At 38.0% G+C, this 18,184-nt stretch overlaps 3 protein-coding genes and 1 long non-coding RNA gene across 4 annotated transcripts; 1 reads left to right on the top strand and 3 right to left on the bottom strand.

Annotated features, from left to right (window-relative positions):
* Nucleotides 1-6,508: 6,508 nt before the first annotated feature.
* Nucleotides 6,509-9,122, top strand: LOC120006362. Its single transcript, XR_005469975.1, has 2 exons — nt 6,509-6,661; nt 8,824-9,122. It is a non-coding gene; the product is annotated as an uncharacterized LOC120006362 (long non-coding RNA).
* Nucleotides 9,123-10,263: 1,141 nt separating this feature from the next.
* On the bottom strand, nt 10,264-13,235 carry LOC120005954 (replication protein A 70 kDa DNA-binding subunit D-like). Its single transcript, XM_038855832.1, has 10 exons — nt 13,092-13,235; nt 12,708-12,981; nt 12,534-12,630; nt 12,314-12,444; nt 12,141-12,222; nt 11,908-12,037; nt 11,701-11,818; nt 11,218-11,551; nt 10,628-10,765; nt 10,264-10,327 (listed from the first exon to the last, which is right to left on the bottom strand). The coding sequence occupies exons 1-10, from the start codon at nt 13,233-13,235 to the stop codon at nt 10,264-10,266; spliced, it is 1,512 nt and encodes a 503-aa protein (XP_038711760.1).
* Nucleotides 13,236-13,788: 553 nt separating this feature from the next.
* Nucleotides 13,789-15,537, bottom strand: LOC120005955. The gene has a single exon (XM_038855833.1). It carries the CDS (start codon nt 15,535-15,537, stop codon nt 13,789-13,791), a length of 1,749 nt encoding a protein of 582 aa, XP_038711761.1.
* Nucleotides 15,538-15,717: 180 nt separating this feature from the next.
* Nucleotides 15,718-17,828, bottom strand: LOC120005956. The gene is made up of 2 exons (XM_038855834.1): nt 16,126-17,828; nt 15,718-16,033 (listed from the first exon to the last, which is right to left on the bottom strand). The coding sequence occupies exons 1-2, from the start codon at nt 17,826-17,828 to the stop codon at nt 15,718-15,720; spliced, it is 2,019 nt and encodes a 672-aa protein (XP_038711762.1).
* Between the last annotated feature and the right edge of the window lie 356 nt (nt 17,829-18,184).

The following is an 18,184-nucleotide window of genomic DNA, read 5'->3' on the forward strand; positions in this document are numbered from 1 at the left end:
CGGGTTGTTTGCCATAGGACAATCCCAACGCATATGGCCCACATGACCACATGCATAACAATGTTGGGGTTGTTGATCCCATCTCAGAGCCTGACCCTGCTGACCCAATCTCTGCCTCTGCTGACCCTGTCTCTGCCCCTGCTGACCCTGTCTAGGACCCTGCTGTCCCTGCCTAGGTCCCCGATAACTCTGTCTTTGACTCTGCTGCTGCACACGGGTATCAGTCCTCTGTCTGCACTGACTACTCTCACCAGTAGTAGATGTAGAACTCTCAAGCTTCCTCTTATGAATCTCCCACTAATCCTTAATCTCCACTAAAGTCCTCTCAACTCCGAGTGCCTTATCAATACACTCGCGATAGGTGGTGATTGTCTGAGCCGCCAAGTGAGGTGAAATCTTTGGAGACAATCCTCTCCGAAATCTCAGTATCTTCTTTTCCTCAGTGGAAATATACTCCTCCCCATATCTCCCTAACTCCTCAAAGCGAGCCTGATACTGAGTTACTGTCATGTCCGGGGACTGAATCAACTCTAGGAACTCCTTAGCTTTAGCTACACGCACTGTCTGTGGTACATACTGTGCCAGAAAAACTGTCTCAAACTCCGCCCATGGCATACCTTCCCTGCCCCGACTAACTGCCATCACCTCCCACCATGTAAAAGCATCACCCTCTAAAAACTCTGCAGCCAATAAAGCTCTCCTCTCTTCAGGAATCCGCAAGGAAGTCATCTTCCTGCGTAGCTGACGAAGCCACTCATCTGCTACCACAAGATCTATCACTCCCCTATAAACTGGAGGGTTCGTCTTTCGTAACTCAGCTAGCTCCTTGATCGAAGTATCAATCGTAAAAGGAGCTGTCTGTGCCTCAATAATCTGTCCTGCACCCTCCTGTAACCCACCTAAAATAGGAACCTGTGCTGGAACCTCAGTAGGAGCCTGTAATGTAGCTGGGGCTGGAGCGGCAATCTGTGTCACAAGTCCGGTAACAGTCTGCCCAAGTGCTCGCACCAACTCAGTAACATCACGGACCTCCTGCCGTAACGTAGTCACTACTGCCTCTACCCCCTGTGGTGCTGGTTGTACCGGTGGTACCTCCCCAATATCATCTACTGGAGCTACATACGCTCCTCGCCTGCCCCCGCCCCTCCCACGTCTCACACCCCTACCACGTCTCGCACCCCTACCTCTCCATCCCCGCCCACGCTACAATGGAACCATCTCGGGCATACCCGCCTCATCTACCCCCTGAGGCTCATCCGCCTCATGTCGTCCCCTACCCCCTCCATGTCCTCGCACCCGAGTATTACGTGTGTCAACCATATCTACAAAATGTAACACACGTATACATAAATCTAAAAGCAAGAAACACAAAAATAAAAACTCACCAGGTCAGCCGGGAAGCGCATGATGTGTAGCCAACGACATAACTTAGGTAGTCTAACCCCATAATTATCTAAACCTACAGCTTCGATACCAAACTGTCACGCCCCTCTCTCCTAAGGTATACCGAAGTGTACCTAAACCCATAAGAACGTGACCGGCAGGGGACCCCATCCCCCGAACCAACCCTTAATCCAATATACCGAAATCAATATATAAAATAGTAACAACTCCTAAAATATAACATGGGCATAGTCTCTCCAGAATACCACATATATACACCTTTCGAAAACATCGGAGTTTCTATACAACAACGGAAATAAGAAGACTTATCTACCCGAGATCAGACTGAGCAAATAAGTAACATATATACAAATACAAAACCCCAAATCCTCAAAACCTGCTAAAGAAACAGCTCGAGGCTACACACCAGCTCATGCGTCCCGCCGCTGACCAGCATCACCTAAATCCAACTCACCTGAAAGGGAAACAAGAAGAGGGGTGAGCCAAGAAGCTCAGTAGGGCATAGAAAGGGAACACCGATATACAAAAAAAAAAAAGAAATCCAGGACTATGACGCATAATATGCAGCACAATAAATATATAATCATTGGCAATTCAACCAAGTAATATGGTAGCCGATAAGGCTATACAGCACCATAACCACAAACACTAATCTCCGGTAATCCATAATCCATAATCCACCCCTGGACCCACCCTAATCCCCGTAGGGTGTCTCCCAGTCCAGGTCCACACCGAAACTGGATGAGGATCGGATATCCCGATAGCATAGCCTACACCAGAGAGCGTCCCCTCAGATGGTCTACAGGTACGTACCCGATTGATTGTATAATCCATAATAATCTGATATATTGGGCTCCTATATGGGCCCCACAATGTACCTCAACCACCTCCAATCACCCCACTCCCAAAGACGTACTAACAATGATAATCAACATAGAATACGTACAAATTATATAAACAGGTCGTATTTCCTCCCCCGGAAACCGATAGAACCACAATATAGTAAGAGTCTGTGAAACCGGAACCCTAGAATCACACGCAAGATACATAGAAAACCCCTACCTAAAAATCAGAAACCGAATACCACGCACGCGTCCCCAATAAACCCCTAACTCTGAAAGTCAACCTGCTTCAAATCTCAACCAGGATCACTGTCTACATCGAAAAACACATTATACGAAAATACAGTTAAAATACGTTCGGTCAACTATGATCAACGGTCAAAGTCAACGGGCAACGGGCAAACCGGATCAAATGGGTCAAAACCGGGTCAAACCGGGTGAAATGGATCAAAACCGGGTCAAATGGGTCAAATGGGTCAAACCGGGTTAAACCGGGTCAAACTGGGTTGAACCGGTCAACACTCAGTCAACTCGGCCTGACTCGATCAACTCGGTCGGAACCCATTCAACGTCACCGCCGACGATCCGGCCACCCAAACCTGCCAAATCTTATCTCAAATTGAAGAGCTCGATGAAATGAACTCATAGGTACCTGAATCAAGCCAAACCGTCGCCGGAATCGGCCGGATCGACCAAAGAAAGTTCACGGTGGCCGGAACTTCAATCTCCGATTTCTCCCAAACCGGAGCTTCGATCGACGTGATTCAAGTTGGGTTACACTCGTCTCGTCCGTACGCTTCTTTTGATACCAGCCTTGACCGTCACCGTCGCCGGAATCATGATCTCACAGTTGAACCCGTTTTAGAGAGAGAAAGAGGAGAGAGAGAGAGAGAAAATCGTGAGAGAAGAGGGTATTTTTGCAATTTTTTATTTTTTTTTATTTTCTTTAATTTTCTTTTATACAATATTTTACTTTCAAAAACACCCATCTTTCAAAAACACCCCTAACTAAAATGTTCAAATTAACTTCATAAATTTATAATAAATCCAATTTAAATCCGATTCGAGTAATTCTTACGCCAATAATTTTCTTTTTAAATCCCCCATTTATTAAAAATATTTTCATAGTTTTATCTTGATTTAATTTTTATTCTCCCTAAATCCCGATTCACGATTACCGAGGTTCACTCCACCTCGATCAACGTGTCAAAATACCATAAATAGTGTATAATCGGGTCAGGATATTACATATAGTTTAGAACAAATTGACTATAATTGTCCGGCAAAGTCTCTCAAGATCCTCGATATACCCAATCATCTTGAGCACATGAGAATTGACAGAGCTTCCTTCTGCCATTCTGCACTGAAACAATGCCTTGAAAATGTCATACCTCTCCTATCAAGCCTGCTCTTGAAACAATTTATTGGGATGCTCGATCATCTCAAAAGCTTTTATGTTCTCGTGTTGTTTTTGAAGCTCAGAGTTCATGGTAGCCAACATGAGGCATCCAACATCCAAGGAATCATCTTGATGCTTCTTATAAACATCCTTTTCTACCCTAGGGGCAGTAGCAGGAGGTTCCTCTGGAATAACACGCACTAGGACATACAACTTCTTTTCATGTTTGAGAACAATTGTCAAATTTCTGTACCAATCGATGAAGTTTGTCCCATAGTGATCTACAACAGAAAATATGCAAAATAAGTATCATGCTTTAAGATCATCTAATAGGACTTTAATTAAAAGATGCTCCCACTATTTAGTTTGAATTAATAACCCTCACATTAATTCGGAAAGTTTTAAACTTTCTAGTGGGCCAAGATTCATATTTCACTTACTCTTGAGACAGTTTTGGCTGAAAAACCCAAGACTCAGCTATTTAGGTAAGCGACTTTTGCTAATTGCATCTCCATGCAATTCTTGGATCAGTTGGATAAACAACTCTTGTTTAATCTCATCCTATTGGACTTGTCCCAGTTAAGTTGAACCCAATGATTAACAAGCGGAACAAGGCATTCTGCTTTGGCAGTCCTTCATGCCTTCTACAAGATAGTATAAAGCACCCCGCTTTGGCGGAAACTACTTATGTTCGATCGAGAGCTTGACAAGTGTTGATCATTAGAAGGCATCAACTTAATAATTTTATTGAGGGATTTCATCTCACTATATCATGAATTAATCTCATTAATTCTATTCAATTTGATCTCAACAAATTAAGTCCATATTACTTAATTGGCCTTTAAACTAGATGGATTAGCGTGCACTATCATTATCTATTATCACATGATAATAATAAAACAATAAAAATTTAAACGTTAAATGGTTATAGCCCAGCTACATCAGTCCTCCCAAGCCAATGAGAGAACTGACAAGTCAACCTAGGTAAAAACTTCGCAAGTCCTTTCTTTCGATCATCTTTTCTTCATATGGTTAAGAAAATGCTCCAACATCCAAGGGAATTCTCCATTGCTTTGTTCTTATTCTAATCCTAATTCTAATTACATCATATGTAAAAGAAAACCTCGAGTTACATTCGAGGGGAGAAGAGATGAGAAAAGAAATTACAAAGAGAAATAGGAGGTAAGGCACGACACGCAAGTCGTATTTTCCATAAAAATGTATTGAATAAAATAAAACATTCACAAGGGTCTTCAGGGCTATAATCATGCACCATGCTTCACCAAGCACACAAAAAAATAGCATAAACTAATCAATTTATTTTAACCTTTAAAATAATCTCTTATGGCCAATTGGATTTTACCACATCCTTACATATGCAACTTTTGCACTATCATATTAAATATATAATCCAATTCAATTAATCAAATCTTATATATCCAATATACATTTGAATCAATCAAGGCGCACAAGAAATCCTCCAAACATAATAGAATGTGTTTTAAACCTAGCTCCGATGCCACTGATAGGAATCGAACAACGATCAAGCAGTGGAATAATAAAAATTTTCGATTCCTAATCCAAGGATCTGTTTAAAACCAGTATTCGAGTATGGATTTAGAATAGGATCTCTGTAAACGTGTGTGTATATATATATATATCCATGTTTAAACTTATACTTCACTTGGCTTCTAGTGTTTTAGTCCTACTCGAAAACTTCTCTTGGTCTCTAGAAATTTCTTAATACCAAACTCAAAATATCCTAGTCCAACAAGGACCAAACAATGCTCACATTAAATATGAAATTCATCTCATGAATTTTACGTTCCGTATTGCTTCCCATTCTTAGTATGCGACCCTGTAGGTTCCTGTAATGTTGATAGTAATTATAAAATCCTATTTTAGAATTACAAGCAGCGAGCGGTGTCTAGCAACTTATTATTGCAACCCAAATTACAAGGAAGTCAATGTTTCGACTCAACCTTTACCGCGACTAATGTTATCGTGTTGTAAAATTCCTTTTATCCTCGATATCTTGATTGAACATGAGACATGGATATGTCACCCTCGTATAGCTCAATCAATGTTTCCTGATTCCCGAATAAGCTAATTGAAACAAATGACATTGATATCATTATATCAATTCATTTGAGCATGGCCATGCATTTGTCAGCTCCATTCAATCAGGAGGCCTTAGATATCAATCCTGTGTTATGAGAATGACAAATTTCATCTTGATCACTCACATCCTTCTACATAATTTATTGTACACCCGATCACCACCTTTATAGCCACCTTGTTAAGGGCGACGTTTTACAGTGTCAAAATGAACAATTTCTCATGTCGGGAACAATGGTGATCTCAGGTCGAAGGACTACAAAACACCATCGTCATTATGAAATTATTTATGACATCCATAACATGATCCATGTAATGATTTCATGGTGGGTCGACCCAATACATAAATTCTTCAATTCATGTACCTACGTATTGACTTAATATCATATATTAATCAAACACATATTAGCCTCTACGTATTAGTGTTGTCCCTATTAACAATAATACTTGGCTAAGGATATTTAAAAATATACATTATATTCTAGGGACATTATTACAATAATTCATACTACACATATATAAACTAGCGTTTGACCCGCGCGATGCAGCGGGGCGTTGGTTAGGTGTTGTAGGCTGGTGGGCGGTCATGGCATGACGGCATGAGGAGTTGTTGGAAGTGGGTGGGTTGATTAAGGTTATTTTGGGCCTAAGTTTTAGAGGGGAGACAATGTGGGCCTTTTGTAGTTGTGTGGTCTATTAGATTTTTTTTTTGGGTCGTTGGTTTTTGTAACTATTGCTGGTGGGGTCTTGGTTGTGGTATTTATTAAGCAGCTCAACTTTTTAATCGATTTTGTAAGGCTTTGGAGCGTTATCGTGTCTGGGAAGATGTTTCATGGTTCTTCGTCGATGCTCTGCCCAGACATAGTTTGGGCTGTTGTTTTTTTGCTTCGTTGATAAGGTTTGTTTTGTGGTTGTTATTGCCTCTTTGATTGGTTTTTTTTTGTTTTGTTTTTTTCCGACTCATATTTTATATGTGTTTTGTGCAACATTCGGAGGGCGTGCAATGTTTTGCGTTTGTTTGTTTTTTTTTCCAGATTTGAATGGATTTTGTTGTTTGATGTTATTGTATTTTGCATGTTTGTAATGGGAGTTCTATCCGTATATCTGTTAAGGTTGTACGTTTTTTGTAAGTATTTTCGATTGTATGGATGTGGAGGTTTGGGTTTTTGCGTGATGTCTCTTGGAGCTTTGGGTTTTTGTCTGATGTTTCTTGTGATTTGTATAGTGACAATGTTTTGTGACATTACCCTGTGTCATGGCAGACGTCAGTGTTTTTGTTGGTCATAGAATGGATTTTAAAGGATTTTTGTCCATTAAAGTGCACCATGGGGGTTGTTTTAGTGATGAGTATAGCAGATATGTTGGTGGCACTATTACTGTCCTGACTAATGTGTCCATTGAAACTTGGTGCAAAGCGTCTATAGAATTGATTGTTTTCGTCATAGCTGAGAAAGTTTTTGCATCTATTTGCCTATATACATGAGCTGCAAAAGGACTTGACAGTCATTGATAGAACATGCTCTTTGCCAGGGTCTATGTATCTATTTACATACACACATGAGCTGCAAAAGACCTTGGCAGTCGTTGATAGAACATGTTGCCTAGTTTTGGGGAGTTTCTTTCTTAGGTGTTGTTTCTTCGCCCCAATTCCAAAAATATGTACACACCTTCAGAGCTTTAGGTTGTCGCTTCATTTGTGGATGCTGATAGACCTCTTCTTTTTGTTGCTTTTGTGTGGTTTCTTGTGTTCTTTGTTATGGTGATGTCCTTTGTTTCCTTTGCATCCTGATAAATTATCTATTTTTGCTGCATTGATGTTGAGTGCATCTGTGATATTAAGTATTTCAGATATATATGTTATGAAATACTTGCCTTCTGCTATGTTCACCTTCTCTTTGTCTTCTGGTTCTTCATCTTCTCCTTTGTAAGGCATGTTGTTTTTGAACAATGTTACTGCATTTAGAGTGAGGTATTGTAGTTGAAGTCTGCAGTAGTCAATGTGTCGAATTATGTTGTTGAGATCATATATCTGCGGTATTGGGTCGACATTGTTTTCCCCTGCTTGTAGTAATCCGCTACTTGTACGATTGTGAATCTCTTCCATTATGTGCAGGAGATTTTCATAAAACCTTTGAGTTGTTTCATAAATGGTCTTCATTTGTGGAAAGTAGAAGTTTTGCTTTGTCCCTTCAGCTGAGTTTGCAAGAACTGAGACGTGCGTCAGTATGATTTGCCTCATGATTTTGTCGATTTGGTTGTGCTCCTTGTATTTGAGTCCATTTTTGTTAGTGCCTATTATATAGACACTGCTGTATCCATCATCGTTCGTAAGTTGGAGCTCCAAAGTCTTCTTCAATTCTTCTTTGTTGTGGTTAACTTCATCAGATGCTTCAGTTAGATGCTTGAGTTTTTCGTCTGTTAGGCCTTTTGCATCTGTCGCCACTGTTTCAATCTGGATTGCTAACCATTTGAAGTCCATGATCGTATCTTCAATGTCATTTTCTGGTAGGTTCACTTGCTGTAACTTGCGTGCCAAGGTGACTGAAAACATATTTTTCTTGTTGTAATGACAAATGAAACAGAGATATAGGTGTTAGTAGGGCATGATGATATGTAATTATATCTGTTTGTACATATAAGCATGGTGTGGTTTTTTTTTTGTGGTTATTTTCTTTAAGGATTGAGATAATACTTGGTTGTAGATTACCTGGTGAGCCGAAGGTAGTGAAGAGGATCCTGTGATATATTTTGTGAAGAGGATAGTCATGTAAGATGTAAAATGATGGTTGTAATCAAAATATAGACGTAATTTTTTGGGCCAATGAAGTTGATGTGAAGCAAATCATATTTCTGTGTAAAGCCTTTTTGGATTGCACATATTGAAAACATATCTTTCATTTCATTCAGTTTATAGGAGAAGGGACAAAGTTTCGTAAGCAAGTGGTTGTTGTTTTGTAAGAAGTTTTGATAATTTATATTCAAATTTAGATTGGGAATTAAGGATTTGGTGTTAGACATACCTTGTAAATGTAGCTGAGGTTGTTGTTTTCTGTTTTGCAGGATGCTTACTTCTTTCAATGTATCAGAGCTGTAGTAAGGGTTGATAGTGGTGATGTTTATATTGTTGTCTTTAAAGGCTAATTTTGTCTTTCAAAGACTTTTGTTTTGCACTGCTTTTTAAGTTTTAATGTCTATCAATATTGGACTTTTATTTTGCATTAGCTTCCACAATTTTTGTTTTTGGGTGGTTTGTTTGTAGTGGTTGAGATGATGTATGGGGGAAGTTAATTATGAAATTTTAGACTATTAATGTTGTTTCTTAATTAACTGATTTGACGTATGTGATCACTTATTTTGTATCAGTTGGGTAAATGGGTTGAATGTTTTTCAGTTTGATGAATTGGTCGACATTGTTTTCAATATTATATTGTATAAACCAATTTGGAAGTTTTTTAGTTTTATTAAGTCTTCGGGCAAAACCCAGCTTGAAAATGGTGCGTAATCGCTCAAGAGTGGTTAATCGTTCAAGAGTGGATGTTAGAACCTATGACCTTCCACGCATGTGATAAAAACTTCAACAATTAAGTTAATTATGTGAAGTTTTTTGTGGTAAAATCATCATATGATTTGTAAATTCGATATATAATGGTTTCTATTATGAAGCATAGTTAAATGAGAAGAGAATCCATATATGTAGAGGTTTGTACACAATTTGTGGTTAATCTTAAATCAGTGGAACGAAAGACACTTGAGAAGTTCTGAAATTTGAAGACTAAATATGTTGTAATTTATATGTTTCAACTTAAGATTAAATTTAATACGAAGTTATCATAAAATAAAAAGCAAGTTGAGGAGAAAATTAGCAAATGCATGGCCTCATTGTGTCGCAGGACGACCTAAATGATAAACAAAGCATTAAAACCAATCGAAACGAAGAGTTATTCATGATCGAATGCCATTAACCCTGGGAAAAAAATAAAAGAACCACAAATATGGAATTGCGTTGTAACGGAAAGAAAGGGTGAGAGTACGTTGCATTGTTGGTGGTGGAAAGTGATTGATTACATGGTTTTTTCATATTGACATGGAGGGTGTTTGTGTTGCATTTAGATAGTACTGCAGTAAGCATAGAATGTTAAAATATTTAGTAAAGGCATGAATAATATATTGTAGCAGTGATAGAATTAGAAATGAGTAAAGTATGCAAGACAATTATGTAAGTGTCAGCATATTAACAAGACATAGTGCAAATATTAAACACAATTTATAACCTTAAAAGATCATCCACATATGTATGATTTGTTCTAGAGGGTGATCAATATCCGTAGTCTTACTGTTTAGTGGAAGAACAAAAAGTGCACGATTAACTTTCGTCACTGCTTGAGATGCTTTTGTGGGCATCTTCTGTTGAGAATATGTACATTCACTATTTACATAGGTAGAACAAAATAAAGTTGGAATTTAGATATAGGTGAAATTGTGTATTAAGAGCAGCATAGATCAAACCTGTTCTTCACCCACAGCATTCTTCTTCAGCTGCATTTTGCCTTTATCTTTTGATTCCCTATTGTTTTGACATTAATATTTGACGAAAAAGTTAATAACAAAGTTGTTAGTAATATGGTCGACTACTGTAAGAATGGGAGATGCAAATGGTGAAATTTACTATCGAATTCTTGTTAAAGGTGCTATAGATTAAATGTGACGTAGATATGTCTATCCCAAACGTTTAAAATAATTTTTGTATGTTTTTGTTTAGGTGTATTTTTATTCTTCATTTTTCAATTCTCTATTGCTTTGAGATATAACTGAGAAATCCAAAGAAGTATGACACAAAAGAGCAGAAAGCTATTATTAAAAGTACATTACAAAGAGTAGCTCAAACATGGTTAATAAGCAAGGCACCATCATGAGGGGCAGACGACCACGAAATGAAGATGAAACATACTGACCAATTGAAGCAAAGGAAGACAAACAACAAACGAAATAAACATTGCTACCTCTGAAGTAATAACAGAGGTTAAGAGAGAAGCGAAAAACAAATAACAGTAAATTTAGGCATGCAACAACACTCTAACAGGACACTTGCGCAATTTAATAAACGATGAAATGTGACGTAGATATATGAATCCTAGGTTCTTAAAGGAAATTATCATTTTATTTTCCAGTGATATATTTAAACAATTGTGAAGGTAAAAAATGTAGAGAAATTTTTTAGTCCACTTATAGAGAATAATATAAATGGTGGAATTTAGTGTTTGATAAAAATGAGATGTGATATAGATATCTGTAGCTTAAGTCTTTAAAGGAATTTCATATTATTTTAAGTGGGAGTTCTGATGAGTCTAATAAGGAATAACATGCATAAGAAATATTTAAGATAAGCTACTAAGTTTGTTCAGCAACATTATAAACTACATTGAAACAAATATGCATATGTTTTGGAAGTATTACCTGATTCTTTTGTTGTTTATATTGACGGAGACATCATTTTTTTGCACCTTCTGAGCTGATGGTCCACATTCTGATATCTTGTTATGAGTATCTAAATGACCTTCTTTGTGATGCTCGAATATCTGAGACACATTAAATGATAGTATTTTGGGATGATTATCCCTGTCATTGATGGAGACTGTGAAGCCACATTTTGTACCCAGAATCTGTGCCATAATTTCTGGGACAATTGTTCTGTTAGACTCAGGTAATTCAGACAGTATTGCTGCTGAAACATTGATCAATTTTTCAACTTGTTTCCCAAACACCAGGAATGTTGCTGAGGCGGTATCATCTGTGACACATAAATTTACCTTCTACCTAGAAAATGTGAAAGGTTATCGTAAGATGCTTTTTGATGGTAAATTTTGTATAGGAAATTATGTGAACAGAATTTTTAATACCATGGTATTGGCAACTGTGCGTGTGGTCCACATTTCCTACAGGAAATTATTCCTTGATAGTTGTTGACTCCAGTTCTACATCTTGCACATGCGCTGTACCACCATCCCTTTGAAGCATTGATATCAGTAATAGTACCGACAGTGCGGAATTTTTTTTCCTGGAATATACATTAGTATAGACAGATATTTAATGTTTAATTATAGGAGTTATATATCTTGGGGAAGCATTATGTGAGAAATATAATACCAAATATGAAACTCGATCAAGAGACAGTAGTTGAGAGATTGTCCTTTCATCCTCATGTTGAACATTAGAAATTATTCCTTGAGATTGCTCCGATTCATCCAAGAACGTGACCTCGTTTGGATATGACAGGCTTCAAGACGAAAGATATAATGTGATTTTTTAGTAACGTATGGATATGATGGTGATAATATAACTTTGTCTCACAGGATGTTAATAGTGTATGTAGTATTTACCTTTTACGGAATTGATGCACTTCTTGAATATCGAGATTTATATATATTTTGGTTCCAAAGGTGCTTGACAGTGTCGTTTCAGCTGCAATTTTTGAGAGAATACCATTTGTTAGAAATAAGATATGCATGAAAGTAATATAGTTTTAAATATAGGTTGGATTTTTAGAATTAACCTTTAAATGATTTGACAATCATTGCAGTCAGAACAACTATGAGAGGATCTTTTTTTGGAATTTTTAGAGCTTCTTCTTCACTAAATGCATTCGCAACAGAACCCCACAATGTGACAGTTATATTCTTCTTCCTGTTTCATTGTGATAAGCTTATATGGGACTTTTTATGTGACGTTAAAATTAAGAAGTAATAAAAATAAAAGAGGCATTTCAATTTTACCTCAATGTTTGTATGACCATATTCTTTTTACCAACCATTCTTCCGTTTGCATAAGTTTGTGTGAGCCTTGCAACCGAAATAAGATGTCCCATTGTATCTTAAAAAAAAATAGGAAGATCATAAACAATTGTTGGTAGTAAAGTGCGTTAAATAAAGGAAATGATAAATTCATACCTGTTAGCTGAGCATCATCATATAACCTCGATTCCAAGGTTTCGTCATCAACGAAACTAAAGGAGTTTAAAGGAATTTTGAGCTCAGGTTCTTCCACTTGTTTTATAATTGTCCAAGTCCCTATGCGAAGCATATTTTGATGTGGACTGACTCTGTAAGTTCTTCTTGCAGCCGCAACAATGAAATTAGCAATTGTATAAACTTTTCCTTCAAAGATAAGTTCCTTCATTTGAGCTGCGTCTTCTTTTCTTATTGATGCCTGTATACTTATCCCCTGGAAATAAATACAGAACATCATTTATTGTGTGCGCTTAAAATGTGGTTATTTAATTGGTGTATTTAGTTATAATGTTATCTAGCATTGTCAATAATGTATTGACTTACCTGTTCATCAACTAACAAAAAGTCGACGCTCATTAGGTGATCTTTCAGTGAAGGGTTTGTTGAATCCCATAACCTTGCAACCCGACCCTTTATCTTGCAGCCACGCTGTCCAATTTCTAAATTTCCCAAGGGACTGTAATCCATTTGTTATTGTGTGTTTCCTGTAATCAAAAAATGAGATTCATTAATCACATATTTGAAAAGATCATGGGCTATAAAAAAGTAATAGATTATAAGCTAGCATTAATCATAAGCTTTTCTAATGTAATTGACAAAGACCTTGGTCCAATTGTGTGAATATTTCACGGTATACAATATTTTTCGTGTACAATCTCTCGTCTTCATTTTCTGAACTTATCAAAATTTTAAGTCCATCATAGGTAGTCACTCGTGACGTAGCCACATATAATTGTCCATGAGAGAAGACCGGCCTCGGCAGATACAATCCGACCTTTTCAAGAGTCTGCCCTTGACTCTTATTTATTGTCATTGCATAACATAATCTTAGAGGAAATTGCCTTCTTCTGATTGTGAAAGGCCATTTTCTCTCAGTTGCTGTCATGATGATTCTTGGTACACAGATTTTATCTCCCATGTTACTACCTGTCATGATTGTTGCTTGTACAACCCTATCTCCTAATTTTGTAACCAGCAGCCTTGTTCCGTTGCATAATCCTTTGTTCTGACAGAGGTTCCGTCATAGCATAACAGGTGTATTGAGCTTCAACTTAAGCTCATTATTTGGTAGACCATTGAATGTGAGGGAGTTTAGAAATTCTGGAGGGTAGAGTAAGTCGTCATCATCAGATGCTCCTGCAACTCTATATATTGAATCAAAGCTAAGATATGTTTTTTGCTCTGAAGGGATCATTTCTAGCACACAGGAATTGATCAGATCAACTGCTTCATTTGTTCCGATTATGATGGCTCTTTCTTTTAAGAAGTTAGGGTCACTGTAGGATGATAGGAAATCAGGATACACTGCTGAAACTATGTCTTCGACATCTCCATTTATGGATTGGACCAGTAGATTATCAGGTATGCGTATCCAAGTAGGGCTCTCTTCATCATCTTTCATTTTTATTGCTTCAGCTGTACCGTCGCCAATTTGTAATAGCCAATCAGCAAATTTAGCGAGCTGTATGTTATCATAATTGGACAAACCCACCATACTCAATCTCATATTTTCTGTTAAAGTGAAGACGCGACATTGCTTCCATAAGTATGAATTTGTCAAACAGGCCTTTATTGTGTCATGTCTTGAGCCTTTTACAACTACTGGTAAGATTTGCCTGAAGTCGCCACCAAGCAAAACACACTTTCCTCCAAAAGGGGGATACTGGGTTGTGTCTTCTATATTTATAAATAAATCTTCTAATGATCTGTCCAAAGCCTCAAAGCAGAAACGATGAGCCATCGGAGCTTCGTCCCATACAATAAGGCTGGTTTTTTGAAGAAGCTCTGCAAGTTGAGTGCCCTTTTTAATGTGACACGTAGATTCATCATTTATGTCAATTGGGATTTTGAATCTGGAATGAGCTGTTCGTCCACCAGGTAGTAATAGTGATGCTATCCCAGAAGAGGCAACAGCAAGTACAATTTTCCCCTCGGAGCGTAGTTTTGCTATAATTGCATTATAAACAAATGTTTTCCCTGTACCTCCATGGCCATAAATGAAGAACAAACCTCCTTGTTGCTTATAAACAGCTTCCAGCACTGCATTATATACATTTTTCTGCCCCACATTCATTGTTCCCAAATAGGTTATGCTTTTGTTTCTGAGCTCTTCCGTGTTGTGTGAAAGTTCTTCGTTTAACATTGTGTTTGCCATTTCTTGTATCTGTGCAGTTTGAGGTTCTGGAAGTCCAGGCTCATTTAGTGATGAACCATTTCTTTTTAACAGCGTTTGTAACTCGACCAAAACTCTATTAGTAGTTTCTGTTTCTGAAATGTTGATTGTGGACATGCCAAGTTTCTGCCTCAATTGGTAAACAACATCCTCTCCAAGATTTTGAACACTTGCTTGAAATAAATCATTTGCATCCACCACTTCACAGAACAAAATCATTGTGACAAATAAATTCCTAAGTTGCTTTGAGGTTGCCCAATTTGCAGCCTCCTTCATCGCTTCATGCCACTCTTTATCATTTCCTATTAACCCCATTGCATTACATGCATCCTTGAATGTATTGTAGACTTTTCCATTGACTGTTCTGACATCTATAAAGTTTGTTGGACCTTTGATGTGGGAGAGTAGTATACGGAGATAATAGACGTCCCCTGCTGATGGATGAACATATGAGATACGACCAATACACTCCACTCTCTTCCTTCGAAACCAGTATTTGTTTGTTGAATCCCACCTCCAAAATGAAGGGAACTCTGTATAAGTGAGCTGGCGGGCATCGTCAAAGCTGTTATTTGTGAACATCCACTCCGTTAACATCGTCTTTTCAATTCCTGGCTGCTGGAGCACCTAACTAATGTCCAAATCACCTCTGAAAACCACATTATTCATTAAAGGCATGTGTATTGTTAGATTTTGAACTGCTGGGTGTTTGTAGTGGATGTGAAATTCATATATTCTCCATGCTGATTCATAGGCTGTCACATACCTGCAATCTAACTATGTCTTGATCTCGTCGATAACTTCTGATTGAGTAGCTGCAGAAGAATTATCTCTTGCCAAGCTTTGCTGCAACAATGCTCTTACCCTGTCTGGGCCTTTGTTTATGTACTTGAACAAATACTTTATTGCCCTTGAACGATTACACCATTCCACATTGATATGTGCCTGATATTTTAGCAGTAGGCCTTTATTGTATGGAACAACAAACCTGTTGTCAAGTTCCACTCCAGATTTAACAACAACATGACCATCATTTCTTCTCCGATAAATTGCAAACCCATCGTCACTAATTGTTGTTTGTGAGCAGATTTTCCTTGGAAACATTTTCCATTCACCATGCAAGGTGCACATGGGTTGGAAAGTCCACAGGGACCATGCATCATAAATTTAGAGACATCGTTATACAGTTCTGGCTCTTTTTTTGGGTCTGGTACTTCAGCACAAATAATTCCATCAATATCTTCAGGGGTTGGATATTTATCATCCTGGTTCAACCAAATAATAATATGGACATGTGGCAAGCCTCTTTTCTGAAATTCAATTGTATAAATTGCACCGACAACATTTCCAAAATAGTTTCCTTTCTTAATGTCTTCCATAAACTCATTAAGTCTCATGTGAAATACTCGGGAAATTATATCAGGTCTGTCTTCTTTTTTTTGACCTGGAATCATATTAAGTGCACTCTGGATCTCCATCCAATTAACATTGCATGTAAAAGTGATGAAGAGATCGGGGTTTCCGCGAGTTCTGCATATTGCCATAGCATCATGGTAATTTTGTAGCATATATCGGGGGCTACCAGTAAAACTTGAAGGCAGAAAAACACGCTTTCCAATTGAGTTTGCCACGACATCGCCGTTTAGAAATGCATCTTGAATGCCCTTGTACATGTCACTCCTGTAATGATCTTGCTGATGCTTGTAACGAACATATCTCAGCCTCTTGTCTTCAATTGATGTGAAGGCATCGACAATATACTGCTGGAATAGTCTCCCACCTCTGATTAATAAACCTCCACCATAAACTCTTTGCTGCAACATGAATGCATAATACTCCCTTCTAGTAACATGGCCACGTTTCAAGTTAGCAGTGTTTGGATCTGAGTGATAAGGAATGTTGAGCCTATAACCATCTTCGCCAAATGGAAATAAGAGAGGATATTGTAAGGCCATAAATGAAGGGTGGAGATCATCTATACGCTGCAGACCTTGTGCTTGCTGCTCAACAATTATGTCTCTTCCATTCTCTGTATCACCAATGTCACCAACCACTAAACCAGCCATTTCCGAAAAAGATGGGGAATTGTATTGCAATCCATCACCATGTCGTTTGCCAGACAACACTAATGAAATACGGCGTGTTTCCCCCTCTCTAAACCTATCTCGGGCCATCCTAAAAGCTCTCACCAAAGGATTGACATCATCAAACATTTTGATTAGCTTAGAGACAATATCCTCGTCTAGCCCATTAGTCATTCCTGGCCTTGCTATAGTTGCCATTCTATTATAAGTTTCATTTTCGGTGTCATAGATATATAGTTGAGCAAATTGGGGTCTTGCACCATGCATCGGAAGAAGTGATCCCATCAGATGATGATTCTGACCATTTATCTTGTATACATAAGGCCCCTGAATTTTGTTAACGTCTTTATCAATTTTTCCTCCCGTCGATGTAAATGCAAAGACAGAGTTGTATAATCTTATCTGCTCACGGAACAATCTTGATAATCTGCCACCATCATAAGCCAATAACTGATTTAAAAACTGTGGAGGATCTGCTAGAGGAGGAAGCCTAATCCTTCCTTGTCTGCAACAAAGAGAGTACACAGGGGCTCGAGAAGGGCTTGATTTTAATCGCTCTGCAAACCAGAACAGAGCTCCACAAAATTGACAGGTGTATGCAAGTGTCCCAAGATCAAGTCTCACAGGTGCTCTCAACATTGAAAGTGCATTTAACTCAGATGTCCTACGTCGCTTGTGTTCGTGCGATTGAAGGGGTAATGTAGACATATACGCAGCATGATTATCTACGCATTGTTGTTTCTGGTTGTTCATTATGTTCCTCCTTGCTAGCCTATTATCTCTACTTGATTCCCCTCTTTCCATCCCAAAACCTTACCGACGGTAGAACAATTTATTAGACATATGCTCTGAGATGCCCAGAATAAAATCTTATAAAATTAGTTAAAGATACTATTGCAGTGGACGCATATGAAAGGTATATGAGAAATCAATGGTGATGCAAAAACATTAACAGACATAAGGATTTACAGGGATGAAGATTAAAATTTCACAAACACAATTCAAATAAAGAGGAAGAAAACACATGTACGAAAAACAATAAATCTAATATGTATTGGAAAAATCACCTATGAAGAGATGAGGTAAGAAGACGTTTGCGGAAGAACAATGGAGACTCCACTGATAACCTGCATGAACTTTAAGAATTTAGAAAGGCATAA

The sequence above is a fragment of the Tripterygium wilfordii genome, chromosome 9 (assembly GCF_013401445.1).
Source record: "Tripterygium wilfordii isolate XIE 37 chromosome 9, ASM1340144v1, whole genome shotgun sequence".
Taxonomy (NCBI): domain Eukaryota; kingdom Viridiplantae; phylum Streptophyta; class Magnoliopsida; order Celastrales; family Celastraceae; genus Tripterygium; species Tripterygium wilfordii.